The sequence below is a fragment of the Schistocerca nitens genome, chromosome 5 (genome assembly GCF_023898315.1).
Source record: "Schistocerca nitens isolate TAMUIC-IGC-003100 chromosome 5, iqSchNite1.1, whole genome shotgun sequence".
Classification (NCBI taxonomy): Eukaryota; Metazoa; Arthropoda; class Insecta; order Orthoptera; family Acrididae; genus Schistocerca; species Schistocerca nitens.
In genome coordinates, this window is record NC_064618.1 from 400399717 (window position 1) to 400420182 (window position 20466).

General features: G+C 43.2%; 1 protein-coding gene across 3 annotated transcripts in view; it reads left to right on the forward strand.

Annotated features, from left to right (window-relative positions):
* Positions 1-20466, forward strand: part of LOC126259758 (proton-coupled amino acid transporter-like protein CG1139) — a 149053-nt gene that overhangs the window by 104847 nt on the left and 23740 nt on the right. For all 3 annotated transcript variants that reach the window (XM_049956751.1, XM_049956752.1, XM_049956750.1), the window contains exons 6-7: positions 3041-3125; positions 14867-15139. In XM_049956751.1, coding sequence (XP_049812708.1) covers positions 3041-3125; positions 14867-15139 — 358 coding nt within the window. The remainder of the gene's footprint in view (positions 1-3040; positions 3126-14866; positions 15140-20466) is intronic.

The following is a 20466-nucleotide window of genomic DNA, read 5'->3' on the forward strand; positions in this document are numbered from 1 at the left end:
CTATGGGACTTAACTGCTGTGGTCATCAGTCCCCTAGAACTTAGAACTACTTAAACCTAACTAACCTAAGGACATCACACACATCCATGCCCGAGGCAGGATTCGAACTTGCGACCGTAGCGGTCACTCGGTTCCAGACTGTAGCGCCTAGAACCGCACGGCCACTCTGGCCGGCAAGAGTACGAACACTTCGGCTGAAATGTGCAGGAGCTCCATCGTGCATGAACCACATGTTGTGTCGTACTTGTAAAGGCACATGTTCTAGCAGCACAGGTAGAGTATCCCGTATGAAATCATGATAACGTGCTCCATTGAGCGTAGGCGGAAGAACGTGGGGCCCAATCAAGACATCACCAACAATGTCTGCCCAAACGTACACAGAAGATCTGTGTTGATGACGTGATTGCACAATTGCGTGCGGATTCTCATCAGCCCACACATGTTGATTGTGAAAATTTACAATTTGATCACGTTGGAATGAAGCCTCATCCGTAAAGAGAACATTTGCACTGAAATGAGGATTGACACATTGTTGGATGAACTATTCGCAGAATTGTACCCGTAGAGGCCAATCAGCTGCTGATAGAGCCTGCACACGCTGTACATGGTACGGAAACAACTGGTTCTCCCGTAGCACTCTCCATACAGTGACGTGGTCAACGTTACCTTGTACGGCAGCAACTTCTCTGACGCTGACATTAGGGTTATCGTCAACTGCACGAAGAATTGCCTCGTCCATTGCAGGTGTCCTCGTCGTTCTAGGTCTTCCCCAGTCGCGAGTCATAGGCTGGAATGTTCTGTGCTCCCTAAGAAGCCGATCAATTGCTTCGAACGTCTTCCTGTCGGGACACCTTCGTTCTGGAAATCTGTCTCGATACAAACGTACCGCGCCACGGCTATTGCCCCGTGCTAATCCATACATCAAATGGGCATCTGCCAACTCCGCATTTGTAAACATTGCACTGACTGCAAAACCACGTTCGTGATGAACACTAACCTGTTGATGGTACGTACTGATGTGCTTGATGCTAGTACTGTAGAGCAATGAGTCGCATGCCAACACAAGCACCGAAGTAAACATTACCTTCCTTCAATTGGGCCAACTGGCGGTGAATCGAGGAAGTACAGTACATACTGACGAAACTGAAATGAGCTCTAACATGGAAATTAAGCGTTTCCGGTCACATGTCCACATAACATCTTTTCTTTATTTGTGTGTGAGGAATGTTTCCTGAAAGTTTGGCCGTACCTTTTTGTAACACCCTGTATATCGCACTTCAAGGGTCAAAATCAGAAGTGAGGGACAGTTTGGTTAGGTGACTAGCTGTTCTGGCAAGTTATAACTCTTACATTTAATTGGCCGATTAAAGTCTGATACTCCAAAGATTAGCCACTTTTAATTAGTTATTTCACGTAGATGGATTTGTTATACACCTCCGATTTATTCCTTTAGTTGGAAATAACTTACTACTTTGTACTACGGTGAGTCAAATGAAAACCTTAAATTTGTAATAACAAATCTAAACTTCGCGCCGTTATCCTGTAAGTTGGTAAGCGTGCTACAAACAGCGTGCAGAATGGCCTGTAGGTGACAGCATAGTGCAGATGCACACACACCGTCGCAGTATCAGTATAAAGATGGCCGCCCCACTTAAGACTTGCACCAGGGAAGAACAGAGTTCTGTTATTCGGGTTTTGCGTAGTGAAGGTGTGAAACCTATTGAATTTCATCGACGAATGAAGGTTCAGTACGGTGATGCATGTTTGTCACAGCAGCAAGTCTACGGAGGAGGAGGAGATTTGTGTTTAACGTCACGTCGACAACGAGCTCATTAGAGACGGAGCACAAGCTCGGATAGGGGAAGGGTTGGGTAGGAAGTCGGCCGTGCTCTTTCAAAGGAACCACCCCGGCATTTACCTGAAACGATTTAGGGAAAGGCAAGTCTACGAATGGAGTAGGAAGTTCGCAAATGGTGTGACTTCAATGGAAGATGCTCCTCGTCCAGGTCAGGCACAACGAGCTGTGACTCCACAGAACATTGCAGCAGTTGAAGCCATAGTGAAGGAAAACCGCCGAGTGACACTCAAAGACGCAATGGGAGGAAAGAAGTTCCGTTCTGATGAAGAGGTACGCCACGCGGTGCATGAGTGGTTGCGCGACTACCAAAAGAATTTTTTTCTACAGGAATTTATGCACTTTGTAAGCGCTGGAGGACTTGCATTGAGCGTGGGGGAGATTATGTTGAAAAGTGATACAGCTGTGTACCACTTCGGCACAATAAATAATATTAAAAAAAATATTTAAGGTTTTCATTTGATTCACCCTCGTATATATGCGTTATGTCTTCTTAAAGAGAGGGGAGGGTCGCTGCATTCCGCCACACCCGTTTCGGAAACGTAGCACTGCAAGGTCTCGTCCAATAACTATTGGCGTTGTTGACTAACTCATTTCACATTCAGCATTTACTTGCTCTGCTCGTCGCACAAACCACAAATACTAACAAGATGGCTGCCTTTTCGCACACACCAAAAATTACGTCCATCCCCCACAAGGTAACAATAGAAAGTGTATCTTAACTCCTTCTTGGAGTGTGAAACAAAAGAGGATCCAATATGAACATTACAGAGATTATATTCTACATCCCTCTCGATTTAATCTTTGGTGCAGATGTTAAGGTATTGTATGCGTTTGCGTCGGAATGTGTCATTACAACACACACAGACACACACACACACACACACACACACACACACACAGAGGAAGACGTTGGTGACTTTGTAGCTGACAGAAATGTAATGGCAACATGTGGAATTTAAAGAATTCGAAACATACACGGGAGTAAACGAAAATCTTTCGTCTTCCTGTCGTCTACATTATTGAAATGAATTTATGTTTCCATGGTAATTTTCAAAACGATATTCCAGATATAGGTCAAATCCTGGTTGGGTCGATATAAATGTACAGGAAAATAAATTAATAATTTTCTGCCAAACATTGTAGAAGTGATACATCGTTTCTAATGCTCCCAACATATTTCAGGCATATTGTGAACGTCTTCATGTTAGTCTTTCAACTGGGAAGCTGCTGCGTGTACGTGGTATTCATCAGCAGCAATATAAAGGCAGTAAGTACATGGAGATGTCTTTCTTAATATTTTTAAGCCGTAAAATAAGGTTCCTGGGTTCTATTCCCGGCGGGGTCAGGGATTTTCTCTGCCTCGTGATGACTGGGTGTTGTGTGCTGTCCTTAGGTTAGTTAGGTTTAAGTAGTTCTAAGTTCTAGGAGACTGATGACCATAAATGTTAAGTCCCATAGTGCTCAGAGCCATTTGAACCGTAAAATAAGAAAATAATAATAGCTGATTAAGTAAGCGGGTCCACTGACCATTCTGACTACGATACGTGGAGCAGGAAGAAGAGCTCTTTCATTGCTGTGTGATCGAAGTGTAATTACTGAGGCAAATGGGGAACCGTGAGTAGGAATAAACTGTGAATAACCTGTTGAAATAACTTACCGCACGGACGGTCGCGGAGTGGCCGTATGTGGACGGACGATCGGCCTGTCTCGCCTTAGCTCCGTCCTTCTCGTTAGTGTTCGGTACAGCACGACACTTCAATTAGCATTGCTTTGCGGCATTCTTCTGTCGGTACTACTTCCTTCAGTTCACCAGAATCGTAGTGCTACCGCAGTTTACTCTTTGCTATTTGTTTGTGGTATAAAGCAAGTTCACAAGTCCAGCGGCAGTTTTGTACAAAAAGGGACAGTCTAACGATATATCGTCACAAGATTTTGAAACTGGAAGATACTGAGAGTAGAGATGGATAACACTTCTCAACATCGCATAAAAGATATACAGTCACATAGTCGACGGGTACCGTAAATTTGCTATGGAGCGACATTACAATACCATGCAGAAAGAATTTAAATTACAATACCATGCAGAAAGAATTTAAATATATGGTTGACGATGAAAGAGCACAAAATTGCAACGACTGAAAAAAATACTTTGTGCTAAATTTTCAAGAATAGAGCACGTAATGAAATTGCTGTTACTAGTAATAAATTTTCTGAGGTCGCACACATTAGTCCACTGTCAATTGCCGCTCTTTCTGAGGAACTGAACGCAGAGCATGGAGAGTTTATATATTATAGAGCACAAAAGAAAATTAGATCCAGAGTGGACTGCAGACCTCGCCTTTTAAGTATATTTAACTACACGCAGAAAGAGATTGGAAGGTGAGAAACAACTTCATTCTGGTTTGATGGGAATGCATTTAAAAAGAAAATCGCATTGTGGAATGGACAAATTCTGTCAAAAAACACCGTTCATTTCCCTAAGCTCACTGGCGTTAAAGCAAGCGCGAATTTTGAAGGATTCATTGTGGTCTTGAAAGGATTACAAGGGCAGTTTTCTAAAATTTTTGAGGACACCGTCAATCTAACATCTGGTTTTGAGCTGTTTTACTGTTTCAGTTGAAAGTGCCCCTGTGCACATACAGATTGATCTGATTGATGCAATGTAGTTCCCGTTTAAAAGATAATTTTTTTTACGTTAAAGCTATCCAGGAGGTCTACTTCGTTTTGCTTTGGAAGAGTTGCCAGATCTCTGTAATGAGTCTGAAAAGTTAGATGGCAGCCTGAGTGCGAAAATCTGAGAAATCGTCTGCGTCAGTCCGTATGCCGACATTATGTATCAGATGAATATTATATTATGTGTTCAGCATCCCAAAAATATTTAAACATTACTATAAATTTATTTAATTTGTGATCCATGTTGTTGAGAAATATGAAATCAATTCGTGTACACTGTGACTGACTGCATTGCCATTTAAATCATCACTTTCGCCATTTCCCCTATCTACCCCCCTTATCACCCTCAAACAGCATTGCGTGGTAGTGGGGGAAGCGTGCAGCCAGGCGAGAGAGCTATGGAATTGTAATATCACATTTTATTACAGAAATAGCTACGTCAGATACTGTGCTGTGTGTAAGAACCAAAGACATTACTCCTTGCGCAAGAAAAGCAAACACTATCATTGCATTATCTCTGATTTTTGTTATCTCTGTCGTCTTTTGTTCTTGCTCTGATAAAGACGAAGGGAACTTATAATTGTGAATATTATGTATTCGAACTCGATAGTAAAAGTTGTATTCTGAGAATAAATAAGTGAGTGCTCATCTCTGATAAAAAATTAGGGGCGCCTCGATCGTAAATATTACTCTTTCTAGTCATTTTAATTACTATGGAAAGTTTTCTGTTATACTTATCACAGAAGATCGTAATATACTATTAGACTCCGAGCCACGGAAACGTTCAAACCGAATGCCGAGCAGACACATAATGAAATTGTTCCAAAATTTCGGCATTCACTGGGTTTGGCTGGACGGTGATTCATGATCGCAGACTTACTGGGGATCATTTCCCGTAGGACTGATTGTATTTTGCAAAAATGTGATGTGAAATGTGTTTCTCGATGACCATCTGAGATAAGGATCCTTTTAGGAACCGTAAAGTATAATTTTGGTTCGTGTAAGGCATGTCTATCGTACTCTTTGCAGTCGTGGTGTGTCAAATTTTGGTCAGACCACCAGGACTGTGGATGACCGGTGAACTGAGCATAAGCGTCACACACGCTAACAACAGCAGAGCAAATCTCCTACTGCAGAACATTGCCTGTCTGGTCATCCAGCCGAATGTAACAACACAGAGATTCTGGTATGCATTTCCAAGTATTGGGTTAGTGTTATTAAGAAAACAGTTGAAATGAGATTTGCAAGTGACCTTATAAATAGAGATGAAGTTTTATGCTTAAATTCTGCGTAGAATAGTACTCCCTCTTTTGTCAAAAAACAAAGGGACAGAGTTGATGCTGCCTCATATCTGTAATTCTTCGCCTACACTGAATTTTAATCCCACTCTTGAAACTTCATTTTATTCCCGTCGCAGCTTCTTCGACGCATATACTGAACAGCAGGAACGAAAGACAGCTTCTCTGTCTTACATTCATTCTAATCCGTGCACCCCTTTCTTTGTCTTCCAGTGTTATTGTTCCCTCTTAAGTTCTTGTACATATTGTATATTATCCGTCGCTCCCTATGCTTGCTCCTTTTTTTCTCAGAATTTCGAACATCTTGCACCATTTTACACTGTCGAACCCTTTTTCTAGTTCGACAAATCCTATGAATGTGTCTTGATTTTTCTTTAGTCTTGCTTCCACTATCAACCGCAACTTCAGGACTGCCTCCCTAGTGCCTTTACGTTTCCTAAAACCAAAATGAGCATCATCTAACAGATCCTCACTTTTGGTGTTTCCACTCTTCTGTATATTATACTTATCAGAAACTTGAATGCATGAGCTGTTAAGCTGACTGTGCGATAGTTCTCCCATTGATCAACTCTTGCTATCTTCGGAATTGCGTGGATGGTGTTTTCCCGAATGTCTGATGGTGTGTCGCCAATTTCGTAGGTTCTACACACCAACTTGAATTTCGGTTGGTTACCACCTTGCCCAATGATTTTACAAATTTCGATAAATTGTTATTTATCCTTCTAGCTTATGTGATCTTAAGCCGTCCAAAGCCCTTCTAATTTCTAACATCAATACTAGTTCTCCTATCTCTCCCCCATCGACTTCTTCTATCACACCATCAGCCAATTCCTCCCTCTTACAGCGGCCTACAATGTGCTCTTTCCACCCATCTACTCTCTCCACTGCGTCAACCAGTGGAATTCATATTGCACTCTTCCTGTTGCCGTCCTCGCTTTTAATTTCACTGACAGTTGTTTTGACTGTTCTTTATGGTGAGTCAGTCCTTCAGGCAATCATTTCTTTTTTTATTTCTTCTTATTTTTTCTGCAGCTATTTCGTCTTGGCTTCCCTGCACTTACTATTTATTTTGTTGCTAAGTGGTTCATATTGCTGTGTTTCTGTCTTTCCCTGAGCACTTTTTACTTCCTTGTTTCATCTATCAATTGAAGTAATTCTTCTTTTACCCATGGTTTCTTCGCAGTTATCCTTCCACTACCTACGTTTGTCATTTCAACATATGCTATCGCTATTTTGAGAGATATCACTCCTCTTCACCTGTACTGCCTACTTTAGCAAGCTTGGGACGAGTCTCATCTTCCTCAGTACTTGAGTATCCCACTTTCTTCCGCAATGATTCTTCTGCACTCCTCTCTTAAACTCCAGTCTACTCTTAATTATTACTAAATAGTGATCTTAGACTATATTTTCTCCTGGGTACGCTTTGAAACCCAATTTCGAAATATCTGTCTGACCATGGTGTAATCCAACGGGACTCTTGCGATGCCTCCGGGCGTTTTCCTCGTATACGTCTTCCTCTTGCGATTGTTGAAGAGAGTATTACAAGCTGAAATTTATTACAGAAATCAGTTAGTCTTTCATCTCTCTCATTCCTACTATCAGGCCAATATTTTCCCATAACCCTTTCTTCTATTCCTTCCCCTACAACCGCATTTCAACCTCCCACGATTATCACGAGTTGTTTTCCATCTCCCTTTAGGTACTGTATCACCCGTTCGATAACCTTATATACTTCTTCTGTCTCTTAATTTCCTACTTGCGACGTCGGCATACAAGGGCGCCCATACGACAGTTTGTAGGGGCCTTGACCTGGCGGTACGAGGTATTCTTAATATTTTGGAAGACGGTAGGCGACTTGTAAGTAGCAATAAAAAGTTCTGGTTCCCAACCAGTTAAAAACCTACGTAAAACCGACTTTTAAATTATTTTATTGAAAGAAAAACACCTGACTAAGCTATATCTCTTCGTTGACCTGAGAGATAGGGGAGGGGGAGCGTGGCTGGCCTTGCCCTATCTTTTTTTTTTCATTACAAAACGAAAAAATATAGCATTCTATGACTATACTATCAACGAGCCACAGTTGGAATAACTCAAACAAATACCTGGGTGTAGTACTTTGTAGGGATATGAAATGGAATGATCGTATTGTCTTAGTAGTGAGTAAAGCAGGCGGTAGACTTCGTTTATTGGTACAATACTGGGGAAATGCAGTCAGTGTTCAAAGGAGACTGCTTACTCGTGTGGTCCATTCTAGAATACTGCTCAGTTGCGTGCGACTCTTACCAAATAGCACAAACAGGAGATTTTGAACGTGTACGGAACAGGGCGGCATGGATGTTCACAGATTTGTCCGACCCACTGGAGAATATTACAGTTACTCTGAAGAAACTGAATTGGCACAATCTTGAAGATAAATGCAAACTAACTGCCGTCTGCTTCACGTCTGCTGTGCAGCGAGCTACGTTAATTTAAGTATTAACTATATTTTTCTTACTTGTCACTTCTTCCGTGTGTTTTTGCTTTTAGGAAGCTTTAATTGTCGAGTGCTAGTAATAGTGTTCCATAGATTTCGTGTTTGTTTTGAATAGTCAGAGAGTCCCTTTAGTCAGCCACAGTGCCAGTAGTGCTAGTGTTTGTTTTCAATACAGTCCAGAGACAGGTAGTGCTATTATCATTGTTTTCTACAAGAAGTGTCTAGCAACCACAGTTTAGTCAACTATCAGCCGCCTTTAGCGAATTAGCAGTCTAGTTAAAAGTTGATTAACTCTCTACAGTAAATTGAATTCTTAGGATGGATAGCATGTGTTACTGCTGTGTACGGACGCAGGAGGAGCTGGCCACTGTTCGCGAACAGCTGAACGTGTTGATGTCCGCGGTCAGCCGTCTTCAGGCTGCTGCCTCGGAGTGTAGCGGCAGTGGGGAGTCTGGTGCGTCGCATGGTACACCCCAGGTGTTACATGCTTCACCCACTGTCCCTGCTGTCGAGACATCTTCGCGGGTACCGTGGCGGTTGGGTCACCCTCTCCCCAAGGGGAGTGGCGGGTTCAGTGGCGTTCGTGGCACATGAGGCGGAGGGTCAATGTGGAAGCTGGCCGTGTGGCATCGCCCGCTCTGCCTGTGAGGGGACATGTGGCCGCTCCTTCAGCAAGGTCCGAGCAGGCACATGGGGGGAGGGGTTTATTAGTTATTGGGAGCTCCAACGTTACGCGGGTGATGGAGCCCCTTAGGGAAATAGCGGAAAGGTCGGGGAAGAAGGCCAGTGTTCACTCTGTCTGCTTGCTGGGGGATCTCATCCGAGATGTGGAGGAGGCCCTGCTGGCTGCGATAGAGAGCACTGGGTGCACCCCACTGCAAATTGTTGCTCATGTCGGCACCAATGACGCCTGCTGTCTGGGTTCAGAGTTCATCCTCAGTTCGTACAGGCGGTTGGCGTAATTGGTGAAGACGGAAAGCCTCGCTCGCAGTGTGGAATCTGAGCTAACTATTTGTAGTATCGTTCCCAGAACCTACCGCTGTCCTCTGGTTTGAGCCGAGTGGAAGGCTTAAACCAGAGGCTCAGACGATTCTGCGGATATCCGGCGTGCAAATTTCTCGACCTCCGCTATCGGTTGGAGAAATGTAGGGTCCCCCTGAATAGGTCAGGCGTGCAATACAGGCAGAAAGCGGCTACAAGGGTAGCGGAGTACGTGTAGAGTGCACATGTGGGTTTTTTAGGTTAGAGAATTCCCTCCCTAGGCCCGACAAGACGCCTCCTGAGACGCGGCAAGGTAGGAATAGGCAAAGTGCAACAGGGAATAACAATATTAATGTGCTAATAGTAAACTGCAGGAGTGTCTATAGAAAGGTCCCAGAACTGCTCTCATTAATAAACGGTCACAATGCCCATATAGTACTAGGGACAGAAAGTTGGCTGAAACCAGACGTAAACAGTAATGAAATCCTAAACTCAGATTGGAATGTATGCCGCAGAGACAGGCTGGACAGTGAAGGGGGAGGCGTGTTTATAGCGATAAGAAGTGCAATAGTATCGAAGGAAATTGACGGAGATCCGAAATGTGAAATAATTTGGGTGAAGGTCACGGTTAAAGCAGGCTCAGACATGGTAATTGGATGTCTCTATAGGCCCCCTGGCTCAGCAGCTGTTGTGGCTGAGCACCTGAAGCATAATTTGGAAAATATTTCGAGTAGATTTCCCCACCATGTTATAGTTCTGGGTGCTTTATCTGAATACTGCCTTGAGCAGTTAAACAGAGAACCGACTCGTGGCGATAACATATTAGACCTTCTGGTGACAAACAGACCCGAACTATTTGAAACGGTTAACGCAGAACAGGGAATCAGCGATCATAAAGCGGTTACTGCATCGATGATTTCAGCCGTAAATAGAAATATTAAAAAAGGTAGGAAGATTTTTCTGTTTAGCAAAAGTGACAAAAAGCAGATTGCAAAGTACCTGACGGCTCAACACAAAGGTTTTGTCTCAAGTACAGATAGTGTTGAGGATTAGTGGACAAAGTTCAAAACCATCGTACAATGAGTATGTGACAAGCAAGATCGTAAGAGATGGAAAAGAGCCACCGTGGTACAACAACCGAGTTAGAAAACTGCTGCGGAAGCAAAGGGATCTTCACAGCAAACATAAACATAGCCAAAGCCTTGCAGACAAACAAAAATTACGCGAAGCGAAATGTAGTGTGAGGAGGGCTATGCGAGAGGCGCTCAATGAATTCGAAAGTAAAGTTCTATGTACTGACTTGGCAGAAAATCCTAAGAAATTCTGGTCTTATGTCAAAGCGGTAGGTGGATCAAAACAAAATGCCCAGACACTCTGTGACCAAAATGGTACTGAAACAGAGGATGACAGACTTAAGGCCGAAATACTAAATGTCTTTTTCCAAAGCTGTTTCACAGAGAAAGACTGCACTGTAGTTCCTTCTCTAGATTGTCGCACAGATGACAAAGTGGTAGATATCGAAATAGACGACAGAAGGATAGACAAACAATTAAAATCGCTCAAAAGAGGAAAGGCCGCTGGACCTGATGGGATACCAGTTCGATTTTACACAGAGTACGCGAAGGAACTTGCCCCCCTTCTTGCAGCGGTGTACCGTAGGTCTCTAGAAGAGCGTAGCGTTCCAAAGGATTGGAAAAGGGCACAGGTCATCCCCGTTTTCAAGAAGTTACGTCTAAGAGATGTGCAGAACTATAGACCTATATATCTAACGTCGATCAGTTGTAGAATTTTGGAACATGTATTATGTTCGAGTATAATGACTTTTCTGGAGACTAGAAATCTACTCTGTAGGAATCAGCATGGGTTTCGAAAAAGACGGTCGTGTGAAACCCAGCTCGCGCTATTCGTCCGCGAGACTCAGAGGGCCGTAGATACGGGTTCCCAGGTAGATGCCGTGTTTCTTGACTTCCGCAAGGCGTTCGATACAGTTCCCCACAGTCGTTTAATGAACAAAGTAAGAGCATATGGACTATCAGACCAATTGTGTGATTGGATTGAAGAGTTCCTAGATAACAGAACGCAGCATGTCTCAGTGGAGAGAAGTCTTCCGAAGTAAGAGTGATTTCAGGTGTGCCGCAGGGGAGTGTCGTAGGACCGTTGCTATTCACAATATACATAAATGACCTTGTGGATGACATCGGAACTTCACTGGGGCTTTCTGCGGATGATGCTGTGGTATATCGAGAGGTTGTAACAATGGAAAATTGTACTGAAATGCAGGAGTCTCTGCAGCGAATTGGCGCATGGTGCAGGGAATGGAAATTGAATCTAAATGTAGACAAGTGTAATGTGCTGCGAATACATACAAAGATAGATCCCCTATCATTTAGCTACAATATAGGAGGTCAGCAACTGGAAGCAGTTAATTCCATAAATTATCTGGGAGTACGCATTAGGAGTGATTTAAAATGGAATGATCATATAAAGTTGATCATTGGTAAAGCAGATGCCAGACTGAGATTCATTGGAAGAATCCTAAGGAAATGCATTCCGAAAACCAAGGAAGTAGGTTACAGTACGCTTGTTCGCCCACTGTTTGAATACTGCGCAGCAGTGTGGGATCCGTACCAGATAGGGTTGATAGAAGAGATAGAGAAGATCCAACGGAGAGCAGCGCGCTTTGTTACAGGTTCATTTAATAATCGCGAAAGCGTTACGGAGATGATAGATAAACTCCAGTGGAAGACTCTGTAGAAGAGACGTTCAGTAGCTCGGTACAGGCTTTTGTTGAAGTTTCGAGAACATACCTTCACCGAAGAGTCAAGCAGTATGTTGCTCCCTCCTACGTAAATCTCGCGAAGAGACCATGAGGATAAAATCAGAGAGATTAGAGCCCACACAGAAGCATACCGACAATCCTGCTTTCCACGGTCAATACGAAACTGGAATAGAAGGGAGAACCGATAGAGGTACTCAAGGTACCCTCCGCCACACAGCGTCAGGTGACTTGCGGAGTATGGATGTAGATGTAGATGTAAATGGTGTTGGCGCCGTCGTCGGCAAGTTTACCTCAGCTGTTATTATTAGCTTTGGTTTGCGTTGATCGTGATGTGAATAACCCAGTCCGCAGCTCGTGGTCGTGCGGTAGCGTTCTCGCTTCCCACGCCCGGGTTCCCGGGTTCTATTCCCGGCTGGGTCAGGGATTTTCTCTGCCTCGTGATGACTGGGTGTTGTGTGCTGTCCTTAGGTTAGTTAGGTTTAAGTAGTTCTAAGTTCTAGGGGACTGATGACCATAGATGTTAAGTCCCATAGTGCTCAGAGCCATTTTTTGAATAACCCACTCTTCACATTAACTCACTCTCTGTCCTACCTTCCGTTTCATAACGTGCCCAAAGTCGGACTTCTGTAACCGCTGTTCGCGGCCAGTGCTAACCTGAGGAGTTAGATAACGTCCGTAGTTTCGCACTTCGTCGAAACGTAAGCATATACGAATTTGCAATGGAGAGAAGGCTGTTCTAAATGAAGTGAACAGTAAGTATACTGAATAATTAAAGTAAAAATTTGGTGCTTAGAATATCATAATATTGGAATCTGGGATTGTGGTTTGATCCTAAGGAGGGACGGAATATGGAGTAACAACATTTCCTACTTGAACCCTCGTGATTGACCTTTACTACAGTAATACACTACTGGCCATTAAAATTGCTACACCAAGAAGAAATGCAGATGCTAAACGGGTATTCATTGGACAAATATATTATACTATAACTGACATGTGATTACATTTTTACGCCATTTGGGTGCGTAGATCCTCAGAAATCAGTACGCAGAACAACCACCTCTGGCCGTAGTAACGGCCTTGATACGCCTGGGCATTGCGTCAAATAGAGCTTGGATGGCGTGTACAGGTACAGTTGGCGATGCAGCTTCAACACGATACCACAGTTCATCAAGAGTAGTGACTGGCGTATTGTGACGAGCCAGTTGCTCGGCCACCATTGACCAGACGTTTTCAATTGGTGAGAGATGTGGAGAATGTGCTGGCCAGGGCAGCAGTTGAACATTTTCTGTAGAAAGGCCCGTACAGGACCTGCAACTTGCGGTCGTGCATTATCCTGCTGAAATGAAGGGTCAATCCACGGCTGCAGGATCCGTTACAGCCTTGCGGATAAGATGCCTGTCATCTCGACTGCTAGTGATACGAGGCCGTTGGGATCCAGCACAGCGTTCCGTCTTACCCTCCTGAACCCACCGATTCCATATTCTGCTAACAGTCCTTGGATCTCGACCAACGCGAGCAGAAATGTCGCGATACGATAAATCGCAATCGCGATAGGCTACAATCCGACTTTTATCGAAGTCAGAAACGTGATGGTACGCATTTCTCCTCCTTACACGACGCATCACAACGTTTCACCGGGCAACGCCGGTCAACTGCTGTTTGTGTATGAGAAATCGGTTGGAAACTTTCCTCATGTCAGCACGTTGTAGGTGTCGCCACCGGCGCCAACCTTGTGTGAATGCTCTGAAAAGCTAATCATTTGCATATCACAGCATCTTCTTCCTGTCGGTTAAATGTCGCGCCTGTAGCACGTCATCTTCGTGGTGTAGCAATTTTAATGGCCAATAGTGTATCTCTCAAGAATGATAGTAATGAGAAAGGGAGCCAATGGAAGCGGCTCAGATCCCAAGGGCGGCATCATCTTATGTACGTCATTGCTGATGGGATGGCCCATGGTGTGTTGCATGGGCCACAAAACTAGCAATCTCTTCTCCATAAAGGGTGCAGCACACATCAGACACAGTTTTGTTATGGTTTCGCCCATGTTTACTCACTGCACTGTCAGTTGTTACTTCACTTGACACTTATCACTCTTCATGGTCATAAAATACGGACACTGTTCATAATAGCCTTGCCGTAGACTTGACCATTGGATTGGCACGCGGTAACGCTGCAGGCACTGACCATACCTCTCTACAATCACTGCGGTGACTCGACTACTATCTGAATTCATTTAGTGTGGCCTGAACAACTGTTTCTGCATGTTCAATAAACACCTGTTGACACACATGTAAGTGTTTCGGTCTTTTTGGTACGTAAACTGATCAAATGAGGTATCTATCAGGACATGCTCGAAAGCATAAATCTGAAGATTTAAACATGTCGTATTAGGATACGAGAGTGCAAACCGAAAACCGATAGTTTCAGTGATAACCACCGCCCTTACCCCGCAGCCTAGATCCGCGGCCGGACCACGCGGCGTTTATAGACGCCAGCACGCGTTGGACTCTTCCGTTGTTCTCTTTCGATAGCCACTGACTCTACATCGGAAGTTTCGAACTACAATTCGTTATATTTGGACTTACATATTTTTCGGTCTTGATTCGCTTTATTTGTGTTTTGTCCAACAGTGCGGGTCCGTCTTTTTAAGAATCTGTGTCAATCAAAATAATGGGTATCACAATATGAATTAAGAAACAACTTGTTACTTTGCGTTAATTAATGGATTTATAGCTACGTAAGAGAGGAATGTTCGTGCTGTGACACTACGTTACGATATAAATAATCTTACATTCTCACAGGTTGTGGATGAGTACTACAGTGGGCTGGACCTGAGGATCTACATGTTGATTTTGTTGCTGCCACTCATACTGATAAACATGGTGCGCAACCTGAAGCTCCTGGCTCCATTCACAACGCTGGCCAGCCTCCTGACCATAGCAGGATTCGGTATCACCTTCTACTACCTGGTGATCGACTCGCCTACACTCGACGACAAAGTGCCTTTTGGAACGCTCGAAGAATTTCCTCTCTTCCTCGGAACGGTGCTTTTCTCACTAGAGGCGATTGGTGTTGTAAGTATTTTACGAAGGAAATTCATCGCTTAATAAAGACGAATGTAATGAACACATGTATCCTTAGCATTATTATAAGTTATTGATTGGCGACTCCATAGTGTCCTGTGCACTACGACCAGATAATGGGTATACTTGAAAGGAGAGACAGCATTGGTCGTATATTTTTGTTTATTATCGCAAAATCGATTTTCGGTCACTTAGTGACCATCTTCAGTGCTGTAATATATAACTTAAATTAGCAAGCACTGGTGTCAATAAGCTTACGGCGATCACATAGACTACTAAGCTTATTGACACCAGTGCTTACTAACTTAAGTTATATATTACAGCACTGAAGATGGTCACTAAGTGACCGAAAATCGATTTTGCGATAATAAACAAAAATATACGACCAATGCTGTCTCTCCTTTCAAGTATTATTATAAGTAAATGTGACTTTAAAGAATATCTAGTATGTGCAAGATGATTCGAGTTTACAGCTTTGCCGGCCGAGGTGGCCGAGCGGTTCTAGGCGCTACAGACTGGAACCGCGCGACCGCTACGGTCGCAGGTTCGAATCCTGCCTCGGGCATGGATGTGTGTGATGTCCTTAGGTTAGTTAGGTTTCAGTAGTTGTAAGTTCTAGGGGACTGATGACCTCAGATGTTAAGTCCCATAGTGCTCAGATCCATTTGAACCATTTTACAGCTTTAAAGTAGAAACTTCCTATACTTTCTTGACATTACTGCTTGCGAGTAGTTAATTCGACAATGGAGGAAAGTGATAGGCGGGGAGTGGTGGTGTTGGGAGGTGGGGGGGGGGGGGGGGGCAGAAATTGTAGTGGGAGACCAAGGCTCATATACAGTAAGCGAATTAAAATGGACGTAATTGGCAGTAGCTATGTTGAGATGAAGAGTCTTGACCAGGAGAGATGAGCATGGAGAGCTGCTTCAAATCAGTTTTTGGACTAATGACCACAACAAAAATCCTGTTGGTCAGATTAAGCATAAATACGACAGTTAGGATACTGGATAAATTACAAAAAAAACCTAAATCATACGTGCAGGTCCAATAGCTCAACATGCAGATGCTGATCAACATAATGACTTGTCAACAGACGTCTTGCCAGGCGTGGTTAGTATGCTAGAAGTAATTTTACTGCCATCATACAATTACCTTACACTACGTTCTAGCTGAAGACACCAAGCGATACAACATTCATCTACGGGCTGCATAGGTCCTTATGTTATTTTGACTAGGAATCACGAGTACCGGTTCAGCGTCAGAGCGTGCAAGCGGTTTTTTTGTCATCCGTCTTGTCGGACCTTCGACTTTTAACGACGCCTAGCAGCCAATGTATTTCTGCAGTTCTTGCGGGAAACACTGCCTATGATGCTGGAAGAAATGCCTTTGCCTCTGCGAAGGGGCTTCAACACGATGATGCACCAGCCAACTCGTAGGACCTCAGTCCTTCGCACTTCTATTCGTTTAAGCACGTGAATTCAATTTCACTTTGACAGAATGCAACACAGATGTAAGACGTCCTTTACTAAGGAATTTATTGCTACCGCACTCGAGCAGATGCAATTTCGATGGATTGGTCACGCGTTGCCCGCGATATGTAAGCTATAAGAGAATCTCAGACCAGAGAGCAGTGTTGTAGGCAGTAGGAACTGTGTGGCAGTAGGAGTAAGTAGTAGCTAGGAGTTTGGTGTATCGAGTTGGATGGGCCGGTCGTGGGGAGCGATGGCGGTGCCTGAGCGATGTAGTATAAGGTAAAAGCAACCCCGCGCGTATGTATTATTTTTATATCAAGTCCCATGTAAACGTTTTTTTAAAAAATCTCTTAATAATAATCTTTCTTGAAAGAATTAACTTTTGACAATCATTCATCTCAATTTAAAGAATTTTCTAATTTCTCTAATCCATAATCATTCCGATTATTGTGAAGAAAAATCAGTTGTTTCTTTTTATACATGAGAAATTTATCGGTCAGAATTGCACTGGGCTGTGCCAGAAAGATTTATTATTGGAGCAGATATATATGCGTTATCCGGCGACTTTATTGAGGTAAGAATTTTCAATTTATTCAGAATGAATTTTCAGGGCCATGACGCAGCACTGCTGACGTCCAAAATTTACCAGTTTAAATTCACAGTCAGTTATTGAAAGGTTATAAGTGAGCCACAATTTTATTAGGAGGTTAGTCACATTTTATTATTGGTAGGTTACGAAATTTATCTGTTGCTAGGTTACGCTGAATGCGAATGTTATATTTTTTCTGTTGGGATGTTATTATAATTTATCTGTTGGGAGGTTACACAGATGTTGAGCAATTAATCGACTTTGCCTCTTACATACAGACATACCTGAACTAGGACGTTATATCTTTGTCTGAGGTAAAAAGTCTCAGAAATAAAAAATAAAAAAAATAACACAGATCTTCCAGTTCCGTCCGAGATTTCCTAGGGTCTTCCCTTCGTTTTAGGGCAAATAACGGAACCAATATTCTCCTCCCAAATTTAAACAATTTTAGTGATCTGCTAAAAAAAGGAACGCTTCGTGCATGGAATGTAATGAGCAGGGTGTTCGTGATACGAATAAACAGCTTTTAACACTGCCACCAAACATTTCCAGGCACATATCCATCTGACCTTGTTTATTTCCTATCCTCTCAAGGATAGTCTCCCGCTCGTAAGTAGTAAATCTATAGCGACTACAGCGCACTTTACCTTAAATTACGTACTGAAGTATGCGATACCACTGACTATCTTTGACGAAGGCCAATTGGCTCTCAAAAGTGCAAGTGTTAGCGTCGGTTGCCCACAAGCAAGGGCAGTCTTATCAATGATGTCATCTTCCTTATCAATGACGTCGTCAAGCAACGCCCTCTCCCCTGCTCCTCCGTGTGTGTGAGAGAGAGAGCGCCCGCGGGAGGACGTACATGTGCTCACATAATTCAGAGGCAAATATATTACGTAAATACAATTGATATAGAATCAATATTTCCAGTCAAATATTATGGATTTAAAAACAGATATTTTACAAAATATTGTTCTATCTTTTCAGAAAATTTATAAGTCGTCAGAGTTTAATATGCTTAGCTAATGCACTACCACTCAGTGACTGACCTTAGAGAGAAACCTCTAAAAGCTCTTTGTTCCCCAAGAAAAAAATTGCACAGTAATATATATTGCAAATCTTGATAACAGGAACAATAATACAAGATAAGGAGGATGGTAAGAAGCGTAGAGCCGCGCGGGATTAGCCGAGCGGTTTTAGGCACTGCAATCATGGACTGTGCGGTTGGTCCCGGCGGTGGTTCGAGTCCTGCCGTGGGCATGTGTGTGTGTGTGTGTGTGTGTTTGTCCTCAGGATAATTTAGGTTAAGTGGTGTGTAAGATTAACACACATTTGAACATTTTTTGAACATTTTGAACAAGAAGCGTAGAGACATTACAACAGTAGAAAATCACTAGTTACCATGTGTAGCATGTTAATGGTTTAATGGTTTATAGGAAGTTACAGTGTTATATATACAGGGTGGTCCACTGATAGTGACCGGGCCAAATATCTCATGAAATAAGCATCAAACGAAAAAACTACAAAGAACGAAACTCGTCTAGCTTGAAGGGAGAAACCAGATGGTGCTATGGTTGGCCCTCTAGATGGCGCTGCCACAGGTCAAACGGATATCAACTGCGTTTTATTTTAAAAATAGGAACCCCCATTTTTATTACATATTCGCGTAGTACGTAAAGAGATATGAATGTTTTAGTTGGACCACTTTTTTCGCTTTGTGATAGATGGCGCTGTAATAGTCACAAACGTAGAAGTACGTGGTATCACGTAACATTCCGCCAGTGCGGACGGTATTTGCTTCGTGATACATTACCCGTGTTAAAATGGACCGTTTACCAATTGCAGAAAAGGTCTATAGCGTGTTGATGTATGGCTATTGTGATCAAAATGCCCAACGGGCGTGTGCTATGTATGCTGCTCGGTATCCTGGACGACATCATCCAAGTGTCCGGACCGTTCGCCGGATAGTTAGGTTCAAAAATGGCTCTGAGCACTATGGGACTTAACATCTGTTGTCATCAGTCTCCTACACTTAGAGCTACTTAACCTAACTAACCTAAGGACATCACACACATCCATGCCCGAGGCAGGATTCGAACCTGCGACCGTAGCAGTCGCGCGGTTCCGGCCTGAGCGTCCAGAACCGCTAGACCACCGCGGCCGGCGGATAGTTAGGTTATTTGTGAAACGTCTACCACAACCTGCAACAAATGATGATGCCCAAGTAGTTGTTTTAGCTGCTGTCGCGGCTATTGCGCACATCAGTAGTAGACAAATTGCGCGAGACTCGGGAATCTCAAAAACTTCGGTGTTGAGAATGCTACATCAACATCGATTGCACCCGTACCATATTTCTATGCACCAGGAATTGCATGGCGACGACTTTGAACGTCGTGTACAGTTCTACCACTGGGCACAAAAGAAATTACGGGACGATGACAGATATTTTGCATGCGTTTTATTTAGCAACGAAGCGTCATTGACCAAGAGCGGTAACGTAAACCGGTATAATATGCAGTAGTGGGCAACGGAAAATCCACGATGACTGCGACAAGTGGAACATCAGCGACCTTGGCGGGTTAATGTATGGTGCGGCTTTATGGGAGGAAGGATAATTGGCTCCCATTTTGTCGATGGCAATCTAAATGGTGCAATGCAAGCTGATTTCCTACGTAATGTTCTACCGATGTTACTACAAGATGTTACACTGCATGACAGGATGGTGCCTTACTTCCAACACGTGCATTTGAAGCGGTATTGAGTAGTCAATGCATGTGCGAACATTACGTTAGGCGAACTACTCGCTGATGAGAGGAATGTCGTTACACATATTGCCAAATGCATTGAGGTTGACGGACATCATTTTGAGCATTTATTGCATTAATGTGGTATTTACAGGTAATCATGCTGTAACAGTATGCGTTCTCAGAAATGATAAGTTCACAAAGGTATATGTATCACATTGGAACAACCGAAATAAAATGTACAAACGTACCTATGTTCTGTATTTTAATTTAAAAAAACCTACCTGTTATCAACTGTTCGTCTAAAATTGTGAGCCATATGTTTGTGACTATTACAGCGCCATATATGACAAAGCGAAAAAAGTGGTCCAACTAAAACATTCATGTTTCTTTACGTCCTACACGAATATGTAATAAAAAATGGGGGTTCCTATTTAAAAAAAACGCAGTTGATATCCGTTTGAGCTATGGCAGCGCTTTCTACCGGGCCAACCACAGCGCCATCTGGTTTCCCCCTTC